The 14,881-nt window shown below is 32.5% G+C and overlaps 1 protein-coding gene across 3 annotated transcripts in view; it reads left to right on the top strand.

The window, feature by feature from the left end:
* Nucleotides 1–14,881, top strand: part of LOC118185852 (aldehyde dehydrogenase, dimeric NADP-preferring-like) — a 125,075-nt gene that overhangs the window by 81,530 nt on the left and 28,664 nt on the right. For all 3 annotated transcript variants that reach the window (XM_085821171.1, XM_085821173.1, XM_085821172.1), the window contains exons 5-8: nt 8,935–9,156; nt 10,609–10,772; nt 12,038–12,268; nt 13,459–13,585. In XM_085821171.1, coding sequence (XP_085677297.1) covers nt 8,935–9,156; nt 10,609–10,772; nt 12,038–12,268; nt 13,459–13,585 — 744 coding nt within the window. The remainder of the gene's footprint in view (nt 1–8,934; nt 9,157–10,608; nt 10,773–12,037; nt 12,269–13,458; nt 13,586–14,881) is intronic.

Genomic DNA, 14,881 nt, shown 5'->3' with positions numbered 1-14,881 from the left:
GAAAACGAATTGGAAATGTATTTCATACTTTGCTGGTTTGTCATTTGGCATTCTATAGAATGCTTAGGAAATGTGTGAAATATGAATCGTTTCATGCATTGCTGGCTAGTTTTAGGCCTTATATACAAAGCCTAGGCATTCTATATAAAGTCAAAAGTCTTTAATCCGGACTCATCGGGACTTCGACGATTCCGGATTATCGATTTTTCCGGATTATAGATCATCAGTTTAAATCTGGTAAGATGGCATGCAGAAATTATAAAATTAAAAATATGAAACTGTAATTTATAAAATAATGAGCAATTATGATATAAAGAGTATCAAAATTTACAAAAAAAGAAGCTTAATATTTATTTGTTTACTTTATTAAACATTTCTTTCAACGCGCGCATGCGTAAAGCATACCTTACACATAGCCAAAATTAGAAAATTGCAACCAGAAAACTATTTGATTTGTATTCGTGATATTTATAATGATGAGGAATTTGATTTAAATCATATCAAAGACGGAGTACATCGAGATTAAATACTACATTTAGTAAGGAATTATAAGCCGAATAAAATAAAAACATCTGCCCTGAAGATAACGATAGTGCTGACAGATCAACTTCCAGTTCATTGTGCGCGGCAACGTCCCCACCCCCCCTGCGCAGAGCAGCGTGAAATTGATAAACAGATTTCCGAACGGTTAGATAAACAAAGGATATGGCTTTATCCATTTTTTGTAGCAATTCGTTTTTTGTTTGATGGACATCGAAACATACTTTCATTTTCTAGATCCTTTGGGAGCTCCAGCATCGGAAATTCTATTTGACATAATTGAAAATTCAAGCTTACTTTTCTAAAATTGCACTTACAGTCTGCAAAAAATATAAGCCGGATCCAATTCGAAGATTAAGGAACAATGCAATCATCAACATTAACTGAAATAGATAATTAGAGCTTATACCGTCCGTTATACATTAAACGCATATGCGCAGTCGTAAATGTCTTGCGCGCACGCGTAAAACGCCTATGCGCATGCATCAGCGTAGCGCATGCGCAGAAAGATTTTAGCTTTGAGGTCCGGATTATGGGTGGGCGCATGTGCAGAAAGATTTTAGCTTTGAGGTCCAGATTATGGGTGTCCCAATTAACGACTTTTGACTGTAATGCCTAAAGCTATTTCAAACTTTGCCAGTAATGTTTGCATATCTAGTATTGTTATTGATGCTAAAGCAAAGTTTAAAGTTTAAAGATATTAAACATTTAGCAGTATTAGCAATGAAAGCTCTCTGAGTTATGCTGTGCAGACATTGAAGACAAGTAAAAGATTTTGAACTTAACCAATTTATTAACAATATAATAAAAATAAAAACACATAAAATAAATTTCAACAATATTAGAGTAATAGGCAAAACATAACATAATCATCATTCATCAAATATTTTTACCTGTACTCCAAAATACTGGCATTCTACACAAACAAATTTCATAAAAAAATGAAAAAGTCCTAAATAGTGACCATGCCGCCTAAAAATAAAGCAGGCTACCTATTCCATAAGTCCATAATCAATGGTCAAGAAAACACCTGAAAAATTTAAATGTGAAACCACTTAAAACCGGCCTAACGCCGTTTGCACAAAGAATCGTTGCCGCTCACATATTTTTAATTCCACCCTCCTTGAAGAAACACGGACGCTGCCTACGGCAGTCACTCACAGGACAGCCCCCGGAAATGAAGAACTTCAATCTGGAACCATCGGAACTGAAGAACTTCAATCTGGAACCATCATCTTGTAAACCGGAATCAAAGCATTCCTTCACCGGACTGCAGGCATCCTTTGGAAGGGGCTGGAAACCGCTCACACACCAGCCGGTAAACCAGGAACTAGAAGCAGTTAGAGCCAGAGCGACGCGAGATACTTATAGCAGAAGTAGGAATGACGTCATCTCACGGCAACCAATCAGCTATCGGCACGAATCGGCTTTTCAGATGACGTAACGTTGTTTCGTTTTTGCATCTCAATTAGGTTGAGACAGTCCATTTTCAATGCAAACAGTGGCAGCAAGAAAAGAAAAGTAGAAGTAACTACTATGTTATATTAAAATAAAGACTAAACTAAATAAACATTTCAAGGAGGAGAGATGATGCAGTAAAAGGTTTAAAATAAGCTATATTTTCCAACAAATGCCCCCCACATCATCATCTCCGACCTGAAATAAAAACCAAATGCCAGTATCTTTACAAAAATTCAAAACAAGAATAAATAAATATCACAATTTCATTCAGAAAATTTTTAAGAACATTTTTCTTTGGGAAAATCTTATCCCATTATTCAAAAAAATTTTACCATAGCAAGAAAGTCCAACATGTTACAAAACAATACAAAGTCATATATATGATCATACGCTCAATACATTTACCCAGGGCCCTGGTCACTCATACAACATTCTACACTATACAATTTTACATTTACCTAATATCCATCATATATGACTTATAACATATTTTTCAAATTAACAAAACTCTTAATTTAAATACATAAAAACAAATTTCATAAGAAAATTGTTCCACAAAATTTTACCAGATTATGCTTAGTCAGCGGTTTTGTCATGGGATCAGCCAGATTATCTTTACTTGGGACATATTTTAAATCAAAAATTTCCCTGTTCAATAGATCACGAATGAAAAATAGTTTCACATCTATATGTTTTGTCCTTGAGTTTTCAATGGGTGATTTTGTAAAACATATAGCAGCCATGTTATCAGCAAACAATATTGGCCTCGAAACATAGTTACTTGCAATTTTAAACTGAATGCATTCATCCAAAATGTTTTTAAACCAAACTAATTCTTTTGCTGATTCAGTCATGGAGATAAATTCAGCCTCCATAGTAGATAAACTCACTCCCCTTTCTTTAAACGTACGCCAAGATACAGGTGATTCTCCCAACAAAGCTATTTGTCCACCAATAGACACCATATCATCCCTGCTTGAAGCAAAATCCGAATCTGAATATATATTGAGCTTCAGTTCCTTGCATACCAGCTTGAGTTTGTGCTGTCTGGTATTGGAAACGTACCCTAAAAGTTTAAGTAATCCTTCCCAGTGAAACTTACGAGGATTGCTTTGGAACTGAGAGAATATATTAACAGCATAAGCTATATCCGGACGAGTACGATTGCAAAGAAACGATAGACATCCCAAAACATTTCTATAAGGATAATTCATCATTTCAGTCGTTTCTTCTTGTGTACTGAGACTTTGAGTATTTCACACCTTTAACTATTGGAAGGGAAGTAATTTGTATTTTAAGACTTAAATCGATTAACTATGTCTTCTATATATAAGTGCTGATGAATTAAAACACTATTTTTCTCATATTCAAATTCCACACCCAGAAGCTTTCTTGTTTTACCTAAAATTTTCAAATCAAAATGTGAACTCAGGACTTTTAATATCCTTTTGGCCTGAACTTCACTTTTCCCAAATATAACTATATCATCAACATAAACCAACAGAATGACAAAATCTTTAAAACGATAGACACAATTACACCACTCAAACTTGATGAACCCTAGGTTACATAGTGTTCTAACCAACTCGTAGTACCATAATCGGCCACTCTGATGTAAACCATACAAGGCTCTATCTAATCGACACACAAAAGTTTCTTTATCTCGCTCCACAAAACCCTGAGGTTGGGACATGTAAATTTCCTCTGATAAAGGAGCGTAGAGATAAGCACTTTTCACGTCACATTGTATATTTGCCCATCCTAGGTGTGCAACTAAAAGGGAGAAAAAGAGCCTTATTACTGAAAAGTTGACTACAGGAGAGTAGGTTTCATCATAGGTATCGTATTTAATTTGCCGATAACCCTGAGCCACTAAACGAGCTTTAAAACGAACAATGTTTCCAAATTCGTCACATTTAATGTTGAAAATCCACCTGCAACCTAGTGGAGTCTTGTCTTTAGGAAGTGGAACAAGATGCCATACCTTATGCTTTCGCATGTTGGCCATTTCCTCTTCCATTGCCTCTATCCATTTAAGCTTTTCTGCAGATTTCATTGCCTGGTTATAAGTGTTTGGAATTGAAACATCTAGTCAGCTATCTCGGGTATACGACGTTGAAGGAGTACCAGTTGGGTCGATTTCACCACTATAAGTATTGCTTCCCTTGAAATCAAACAAGGTAGGATCATACTGAATATTATGTTCAGTGCAATACCTTTCTACATCATTTGGTGATCGTAGTCTTTGATTACACCCCCTCTCAAAATAATACACATCCGTACGAGTGCCGTCTGGCCTTGGAACAGGTTTACGAAGCCAAGTTACTTGTCTCAATGTAGATTGAGTATCAGTGCCAATTGTAGAAGAAGGTACATTGGTATCGGTTCTTTCTTCTATTTCAGGAAAATAGCCAACTGGAGTGTCAGTAGATTGGAACTCTACCCTTTCTTCAGATTCCAAATCAGGTAGGGTGCCCAGTGCAGCTCCACTGCCACTTTTCTGCATTCCAATCGACTCTTTAAAAGTAGCATTTAGGGTTTCCACTACCTTTTGTTCATTTTCCAACCAAATTTTGTACTCTTTTGTTCGTACACTGTACCCAATCAATCGGCCCTTTGTTGCCTTTGGATAGAGTTTAGAATTTCTTTTAGCCTTTGGAATTCCCACATAGGCAATCGTTCCAAATGCCTTAAGATGACGTACTGATGGTTTCCGCTTAGTGTATAATTCGAATGGGGTTCTATCTTGGCCCTTATGACAAATTCTATTAAATGAATATGCAAAATACATTACTGCATCTGACCAAAATTCAGAACTCATTCCACTATCGTGTAAGATTGCACGTACATTATTTAGAGCTGTTTGATTAAATCTCTCACAAACTCCATTCTGTTCTGGAGTATAGACATCTGTAAATTCGTGCTTTACACCATTTTTATTACAATATGACCTGAATTGATCATTATCATATTCTCGCCCATTGTCAGTCCTAAAGTATTTCAACTTAAGGTTCAAAGATCTTTCTGCACGTGCTATATGCCTTTCAAATACTTCAAACACCTGACTTTTCTCCACAATGGGGTACACTACCACATAACGAGAATATTCGTCAATAAAGGAAACGAAATAACGTTCACCATTCCTACCTGGAATGTTAATAGGTCCCCATACATCAGAGAAAACCCTTTCAAGCGGTCTCTTTACTTGAATACCTTCTAAAGGTCTATAGGAGATTCGTCTTTGCTTATTGATTTGGCAATGTTCACAAAACAAATTAGGTGAGTGCTTTAACACAGGAAGACCTCGAACTGAATGTCTCTTACTAGTCCTGACAATAGTATCATAATTTATATGACCAAACCGACCATGCCATAATTCACTGTTATTATTCTGAACTGCGGATGCCTCAAATTTTACAGATTTGCCCCCCTTTTTGATTATTTTCGGGAACACATGATAGTTACTTCCTATCAACTTAGCCTTGTACAAAGTTGAATTCTCATCATCAGTAACTTTAATTTGCCCATTTTTACCATAAAATCTTGCTCCATTGATATCCACCCTAGGTCCAGATATTAAATTTCGTCTTAGTTCAGGTGAATATAACACATCTTTAAGCAAAATAACCGTATCCCCAAATTTCATTTTAACAGTACCCTTCCCATGAATTGGAAAAGTTACCCCATCAATAGCTACTAGCATATTCTCATTTTTCACAGGAGAAAAAGTATCAAACAATTCACGATTTTTACAAAAATGATGAGATGCTGCCGTATCAAAAATCCAACTATCATCATTTTCTTCCAAATTGTTAACATTGGCTTGAGCTATAAAATGGGACTGTGCATGGGAATTATTACTTTTACTCAACTTGGGTTTATTCTTACACTTAGAAGATGTTTTATTACTACTAGATACAGCTGAGGAAACAGAAGAAGCAGGTGAGGGTGATCTGGAAAAATTACCTCTCATTCTACAGTATTTTTGAATATGACCTGGACGGCCACATTTATAACACGTGAGCCCTTTAATCTGCTTAAATTTGGGTTCACAGTGAGTACTTTGAACTTCTATAGTCTTATTGGAGTTTTCCCTATCCATCTCTCTTAAATTAAGACGCGTTTCCTCTGCTAGAATTTCAAGTTCAACATTTTTAAAAATGAACTTTTCATCTGGCCACCTCAAAATATTCTGAACTACTTGATCAAATTTATCTGGAAGAAACCTAAGAAACTGGAAACATATATATAAGTCTCTTACAGCCTGATTAATATCAGCTAACTGTTCAGTTACTCGTTTTAATCTAGAAGAAAAGAAACTAATACTTTCATTTGGCTTGATTTTGCAATTCAAGAACTCTGAAAACAGGGACATATGTCTTGACCTATAATCTGGCTGGAAATATTTGGCAAGCGTATTCCATGCCACTACTGGGTCATCAATTTCACTTATCAAGTTTCTATATTCAGGGCTTACATTCATATAAATTAACGATAATGCCAATCGACTTCTATTTTGAAAGTCGGCAATAATTTCTTTTGCAATACCCTTAACATCATCTAAATCAGGACTTTTCTCAACACCTTTGACCAAAAGCCATGCATTTTTTTCATTCAAGACAAATTTCATATCTTTGGACCATGTAAAATAATTACGTGCATCAAGTTTAGCAATATTATGCATGACACTAACAGTAGCCATATTTGAATTTTAACAAAAACCGCCCCCCAATCTCTTAAGTCCTAAACTAACTTTAAACTTCAAAAGTCTGCACTAAAAAATAACTCAGGAGCTACTGGGCCCATAACCAAAATGATGCTAAAGCAAAGTTTAAAGATATTAAACATTTAGCAGTATTAGCAATGAAAGCTCTCTGAGTTATGCTGTGCAGACATTGAAGACAAGTAAAAGATTTTGAACTTAACCAATTTATTAACAATATAATAAAAATAAAAACACATAAAATAAATTTCAACAATATTAGAGTAATAGGCAAAACATAACATAATCATCATTCATCAAATATTTTTACCTGTACTCCAAAATACTGGCATTCTACACAAACAAATTTCATAAAAAAAATGAAAACGTCCTAAATAGTGACCATGCCGCCTAAAAATAAAGCAGGCTACCTATTCCATAAGTCCATAATCAATGGTCAAGAAAACACCTGAAAAATTTAAATGTGAAACCACTTAAAACCGGCCTAACGCCGTTTGCACAAAGAATCGTTGCCGCTCACATATTTTTAATTCCACCCTCCTTGAAGAAACACGGACGCTGCCTACGGCAGTCACTCACAGGACAGCCCCCGGAAATGAAGAACTTCAATCTGGAACCATCATCTTGTAAACCGGAATCAAGGCATTCCTTCACCGGACTGCAGGCATCCTTTGGAAGGGGCTAGAAAGAGCGACACGAGATACTTATAGCAGAAGTAGGAATGACATCATCTCACGGCAACCAATCAGCTATCGGCACGAATCGGCTTTTCAGATGACGTAACGTTGTTTCGTTTTTGCATCTCAATTAGGTTGAGACAGTCCGTTTTCAATGCAAACAGTGGCAGCAAGAAAAGAAAAGTAGAAGTAACTACTATGTTATATTAAAATAAAGACTAAACTAAATAAATATTTCAAGGAGGAGAGATGATGCAGTAAAAGGTTTAAAATAAGCTATATTTTCCAACAGTTATCAATGTACAATGGTTCTAAATGTAAACATCACTTTTACATAAACATTTTTCTGTTGGTTTGCTTCTATTTCATTTAACTCCAATGCTCTGGAGGAAAATCATGATGTATTGAAAGGGTGGGACATCCTCTTCTGTATCGAAAGGGTGGGACAACCTGTTCAACCTCAAGAGGTATGACCAGCTGCACCAGTCACGTCACTCTTTTGCAATCGACACACAGTACTTACACACACAACCGTCGGGTTGAAAATGAAATTTTGGTATGAAATGAATGTATATAATCGTGTACAGTGTAAAAAGCAATCTAGTCTAGAACTAGGTTTTAAAAAGGTTTTGTTTAATAAAATTAAAGAAACTTAAAAAATTTCACTATTAAATTCTTGTTTTAATGGAAATGAGAGTTGCATGCTGTCTTTAATAAGTGAAAAATGCTATCTTTATTTTACAGTAATTTTAGTTATAAGTAGTCTGACTACATTATGAAAAATGAGAAAGTTTAGTGCTTTGATCATAGACGGAGAACTTTTAGTACCAGTGTCTTTAAGCTTATTGAATAACTAGGATGGCTGCATAGAATAATTATTGCTTCTGAAGAAAATAGTGTTCTTTGAAATATATGCTCATGTATAATATGAGCTGATATTACATACTCCTTCATGCAGGTATCAGATCTCTTAACTTTGCCATTACTACATAATCAGCCAATCATTAAAATGCATTCTCTTTTTTATTGAAATTAACATTAAATAGAGGTTGGAATTTCCTAATTATTGAAAATTACTTTAAATCTAAAAAATTGCTCTTTTTGTAAAACTGTATATAAAAGCTGCAAACATCACTGTTTTGCATAAACATGAAATTTAACAAACAGTTTTCTTAAAATCCTTTTCCTCCCCCCCCCCTCAAAAAAAAGCAGAGGTGGCAGAGGTTGCTATTTTTTTAATTCTTTGAATGTGAACTATGAATGATGTGTATTTATACATTAACTAATCCAGTTTCATTTGTAATCCTGTAAAGCTTTTAAAACACTTAAATTTAAAGAATAAAAGATATATCTAAACGTTTAAAATACTTATTAGATAGATATCTTTAATTTATTTATTTATTTTTTAAATTGCATTGCAATGCACTTGTATAATGTTTCGGTTCTTGTTCCAAGTATGAATGAATATGAGAAATTATTGCTTTTTATTTTAAAATCAAGCTTTAAAGTTAATAGTTGTAAATTATATTTTAGTCAGAGAAAAACTTCATTACCTTACTGGATGAAACTTTTGTTCAAAGTGAGCCTTATGGTGTGGTTTTTATTCTTGGAGCATGGAATTATCCTATTCAACTGTCTCTGAGCCCAGTGGTTGGTGCAATTACAGCAGGAAATTGTGTTATTTTGAAACCATCAGAACTGTCTTCAAAAACAGCTGAACTTATGAAAACTCTTATACCACAATATCTTGATCCTGTAAGTATACTTTTCCTCATTTCAGTTATTTATTGGGCAGATTTTATAAACTTCTTATTCCGTATGGCAATTAAATAAAACTTAAAAGTCTTTATTTAATAAGTGTGACAACCTTCCTCTCTTTGAATATGTATTATATCTTTGAAGTGAGTATATCTAATATCTTTGAAATGTATTATATCTATATTATATCTAATAAGGCAAAATGTATGAACATAACTTTAAAATGCAAACGTAATTTTTAAAGTGTGAAATATATCATTGATAAAGCTACAGTTTGCCAAAAAGTGTCTTTTCTTAAATTTTACCATTTAATAAAAGATAACTGTACATCACAAAAGTGTTATATGTGGTAGCTTAATGCATATATATGCAAAATGTTGTATGTGGTAGAAAAAATGGCAATTAAGTATAAGGAGATACAAATGTATTTATGATATTTATGAATGAAAAGCTTATTAACCCTTTTCCATTCTCTTGTAAAACAGCTTTTTTTTTTTTTTTTTTTTTTTTTTTTTAATTATTGTGTGACCTGCTCTAGTATGGCTGTAGCATTTGAGACACAAAATAAGAATATATTTCATTTTAAAATCTTTATTTAGAAATCAAACTATGTAAAAAAATACGGTATTTAGCAAACTGTATATTTTTTATGAGCATTTGTTTGAAGGAAAGCACAAAATTATTTTTTACATTTTTATGAAACTTCAAAAATTCTCAAATATGAAGCTGATAATCTAGATTTTTTTTTATGTGTGTGTGTGTATCTTTAACAGATTGGTTTTTTCTGGGATTTTATAAAGCAATTTATTTGTCTTATAAATATTACTAATAAATTAAACATTAAGCCTTAAACATTATTTAATTTATTCTGATTATCCACACCCTAACCAAAATGTTGTTAAAAAGTATTCATGTATCAAAAGTAGTCTGTCACCAAAATAGTAACGTATCATCAAAAAGTACTCATATGGCAGCCCGGTTATGTGCGGAAAACATACTGATTTTCCTCTCAAGGTAGAATGAATTGGTGTGCTTAATTAAACTCTGATTTTTTTTATATGTGCATAAAACCTTCCCCCCCCAGGTAGAATTAATTAGTTGCTTAATTAGTTTTTTTTTAACAGGAAAATAAATGTTTTATTGTTGATGTAATTTGCTTTTTTAATTTTTGATTTATTGTTCTTTTATGGAATTCTTAGTAAAATTCTGAAACCATTTTGAAAAATGCTGTTGCTTGGCAAAAACTTAGTCGCTACCAAGTTCGTGAATGCACCAAAAGTCAGCTAGTGAGTTTATTTTTGGTGGCAGTGGGGATAATCAGAAAGTATCCATTATTTTAGACATTATATTTTAACATCTGTAAAATTAAAAACTGCCCCCCCCCCGAAAAAAAAATCAGTGAAATATTATCTGTAGTTTGCTTCTAAAATGCATTAACTCATTGCATAGGAATGCTATCATGTTGTTACTGGTGGTCCTGAAGAAACTGCTGATATGCTAAAAGAGGAGTTTGACTATATATTTTACACAGGCTCTACCCGTGTTGGGCAACTTGTTCGTGAAGCTGCAAATAAGCATTTGACTCCTGTTACGTTAGAGTTAGGTGGGAAATCGTAAGTTTATTTCTTTGATATTGAGCAATATATTTGCTTTTTATAATTCCTTAATATATTGCAATATTTTGTATTTTTATTTACTGTATATTTCTTACTGTATTAATGTAAACCTTTTTTATGCTAATGTATTTTTTATAAATGTTTTTAAATTTTTCAAAGATATCTCTATGTAGATTTATTTATATATATGTTACAAATGTTATTATGTTATCTTGAATAAGTTTGAAGAAGGCTAAATTTAAGGTTTTAAGATTCATGTAATTAATGTTCGAGGGCTAACTTATTGCAGAAAGCTAACATATTAACTCATATTAAACTCAAAAGCTAACTTATGGAACAAATTACTAACTTATGGAATTCTGTATAATTTTTTTACATGAAATTATAGATGTTTTTTCAAAAAAATTATCCAAAGTTTGTAGCTATTAGTATGAATCATTAAAATAAGTAATGATAATTATGAGAAAATGACTGATGAGAAAATTATTTATCACTCTTTTTTTCTTTGTTAGCCTTTTACAGCTTTGGTTATAATTTTGTTTTAGCAATAATTATATTGTAAATTTTAGTGATACTTACTAGTAATTCATAGAAAGTGTGTCTTTGTCAGTATGATTTTATGATTATTTCATTTCTGAAATTGAGAGTAATTATATTTAATTTAGTAGTTTATGAAATCATAAAGCTAATTTTTAAATTTATGTAGTAGTTCTGGAATAGTTTAATGAACAAAAAAAGCAGAAGTTAATGCATGATTTATAATTTATGCACAAAACCTTTAATTTCACTTTTTAGGGCAGTTCAGCTAGCAAAGCTGCTTGTAGACCAATCCTTTGTATTGAAAAGATATTTGAGTAGTTGTTTTTAATATGATTTTAATATGATTAATATGATTTTACCATTTACATGCCTCATTCATTCATAATTACCATTTTAATTAAAAATATTACTATATTGCTCATGTTTATAATTTAAAGAATTTTTAGTGTGTTATTTAAAATTATTATCATAAATAGTTTTGTTGGGTCTAAAATCAGTTTGAATTTTGAAGTTAAAATGATCTTAGGAAGAAATACAGTAAAAGTTGTGGGAGGTATTTGTTTTCTCTTTCAGAAACCTAGAGTGAAATATTTTGAACTATTTATTTTATTTTGTTTCCGTGTATTTGAAAATATATAATCATTGTTAATAAGTAGCCAGATCAGAATTTTAATGTTTTTGCTATTTTCTTTAGTAATTTGTTTTATTTTTTCTGTTTACAGTCCTGTATACTTAGATGATTCTGTTAACTTAGAAGTAGCTTGCAGGAGATTACTTTGGGGCAAACTAATAAATGCAGGCCAGACATGTGTTGCACCAGATTATTTAATGTGTACTAAAAGTGTGCTAGAAGAATTAATACCTACTATGAAAAGTGTGTTAAAAGAGTTTTATGGTGATGATCCTAAAAGTTCTCCAGATTTTGGAAGAATCATAAATGAAAAACATTTTCAGTGAGTATTCTTTATTTCTTCTGTAATTTTCTGAATAAAACTTCAAATTTTTACAGTGCTGTAACATAAATTCATTATTGCATTGGTAGTTTATTCTTTGTAAACTTGTTAGCATTTATAGAGAATTCAGAAATATAATATATAATTTAATATTTCAGAATAGCATGTAAAGGAGTTAATAAATTTTAATATTTTGGCAAGCTTTGGCTTGCAGGTTTATCATGCAATGTGCATGTTTCATTTAAAATATTCTGGAGCATTTGTTTAATCATTTATGGAAGTTTTTAGGTTTGGAGATATGCAGCAGAATAATCTTCACTAAGCTGTACCATTGAAAGTACAGTGCTTTATGTTAGTTAGAGAATTACATATCCAGGATGCACACAGTTGGGAAGCTTTGCACAGTTCTGCTGAAAACAAAGTTTTTTGAGTAATTATTAATTAGAAAAAGCAAAGCATTTGGTTTTTTGCAATGCTTAAACACATGCTATAAATAATAACTTTTCATCAAATGATACCTGATGTCAGTTAATTATAAAGAGTTGCACTGTTATAGACTTATATTTATTATTACTCATATAAATACATCAAATAATATATTTGCATATTATACAGATTGTGTATTTTAATAGAATAACATCCAGAAGTACATGAAAACTGATTCAAAGACTGAAAAATCTTAACGGTTGTATACAATAGCTTATAATTTACGCAAAAAGAATTTGCACAGAGAGGTCTTGGGGAAGCTGTACTCATCGAAAGCATTATACCATAGTGATAAAACTAATCACAATCAAAGAATCATTTTAAAATAATTTATTTAATGTGGTAAAGTTGTTTGCTACAAAAGGTAATTATTCAGTGTATGAGCCAGCAGAAGAATCTATTCAGTATTTGTTTTTAGTGCTTTTCTGCTCATACCCATTGCTGATATTATGCCCTCTATGTGTAAACATTTGAATTCCCTTTATTGAATCATTTCTGTTCTGTTGTGATTCTGATGCATGCTAAACTTCTCTCCACTGTGATAGTCTTTTCAGTATTTATAAGATTTCAAATTCTTTTGGACCACCCTGTAAAAATAAATACTGATAAAATTTATTTATTTTTTAATGTTGTGTGATATTACGGAGTGTCATTTTTCAGTATTCTGTATTTCTGTCTAACTTCATTTTTATCTTTTTATTCAGCCGTTTATTGTCACTAATGAAGAATGGCGATGTAGTCATAGGCGGTGACCATGATGAGTCGATCAAATATATTTCTCCTACAGTCATAAAAAATGTACAAGTGTCAGATCCTATCATGCAAGAAGAGGTAAGCATATTGTTAAAAAAATATTAACACATTTATGGCAAGTTTGATCATGTGATCATATTTGGTGTAGTATTAGTATTTGCTATTATTAGCCTTCCAGATGTTTTCTCTATCCCCCCCCTTATAATTGATATTTTGTGCATTAGTTTTAAAATATGAAATATCTAACTCTTGGCTCATATTATATTGTAAATAAAGGCAACAAGAAGTTTAGTAGTTTTTTAATTTTCTTATCAAATCTTTCAAATTAAAATGGAGGATTAAAAAAATATATATATTGCCCAAATTTTAGTTAGTAGGTCCCCCCCCCCATGTTTTATTTCTAACATATATATGTAATACTTTTGTAGATAGGTGATATTCATAATTCTCAACAATTAGTATGCTTTGCTCTCCTAATAAAAGTACAGTAGAGTTTTGTTTCTTTGTTTATGTGCCACATATATGTAGAATTTGACTTAATTCACAGCATGAGAGCACGAAGTAATATTTAAATGGTTTATTTAATAGGAAGAAATAAAAGTAATTAAGAAAAGTATATAAAGATGAAGTTAACGGTATGCAGGATTAACATAATGATGTAAAGGCATAAAATCGAAAGCACAATCTAAGTTCATAAACTCTTGAAGACGTGTGAGCCGTCTGCTCACGTCTGCCCTCCACTCTCGACCAGGTCTCAGCGCTGTCTGGGATGATTCTTACTGCGCTGGGCTGTGATGGTATACTGATGACGTCATAATCCTGGTATTCTAATTCAGCATTGGACGTTGATGACTCCCACAGCTTCGGCCAGCCTGAAGAGGCATCGTCCTCGATGTCTGTTGAATGGACATCACTATCATGTACCTGCAAAGAGAATAAAAAAAAAGAAAAAAGAGAGTATCAGGTCCTTAGGTTTTGAGCTGATATAAGCATTGAATCAATTTGACTATGGCTTCATATGGTCAGCCGCAGTAGATGTCAAATTCGGTCCTTCATGGCATCCTACTTTCTCGACTTCATATCTATCATTTGATCGAACAGCTATGATTTTATACGGTCCATGAAACTTAGGTCGTAGTTTCAAACAAGTCCCATATTGAGTTCTCTGAATGGCTACCAAGTCGCCAATCTTGTATAGTTTCGGTTTCTTACGTTTCTTGTTAAATTGTTTTCGATTCTCTTCTTGAATCCTCAAAATGTTGTTTTTCGCATCTTCTCTCATTTCATCACGTTCTTGCATCAATTGTTTTAGATATTCTTCATTCAATATCTCACTAATTCTCAAATCTTCTTTATTCTTCATTTTCGTGCCTA

Source organism: Stegodyphus dumicola, chromosome 7 (assembly GCF_044657685.1).
Source record: "Stegodyphus dumicola isolate Sdum_Otavi_A_Nest chromosome 7, ASM4465768v1".
In the NCBI taxonomy this organism is placed as follows: Eukaryota; Metazoa; Arthropoda; class Arachnida; order Araneae; family Eresidae; genus Stegodyphus; species Stegodyphus dumicola.
This window is presented reverse-complemented; position numbering and strand designations above follow the sequence as displayed.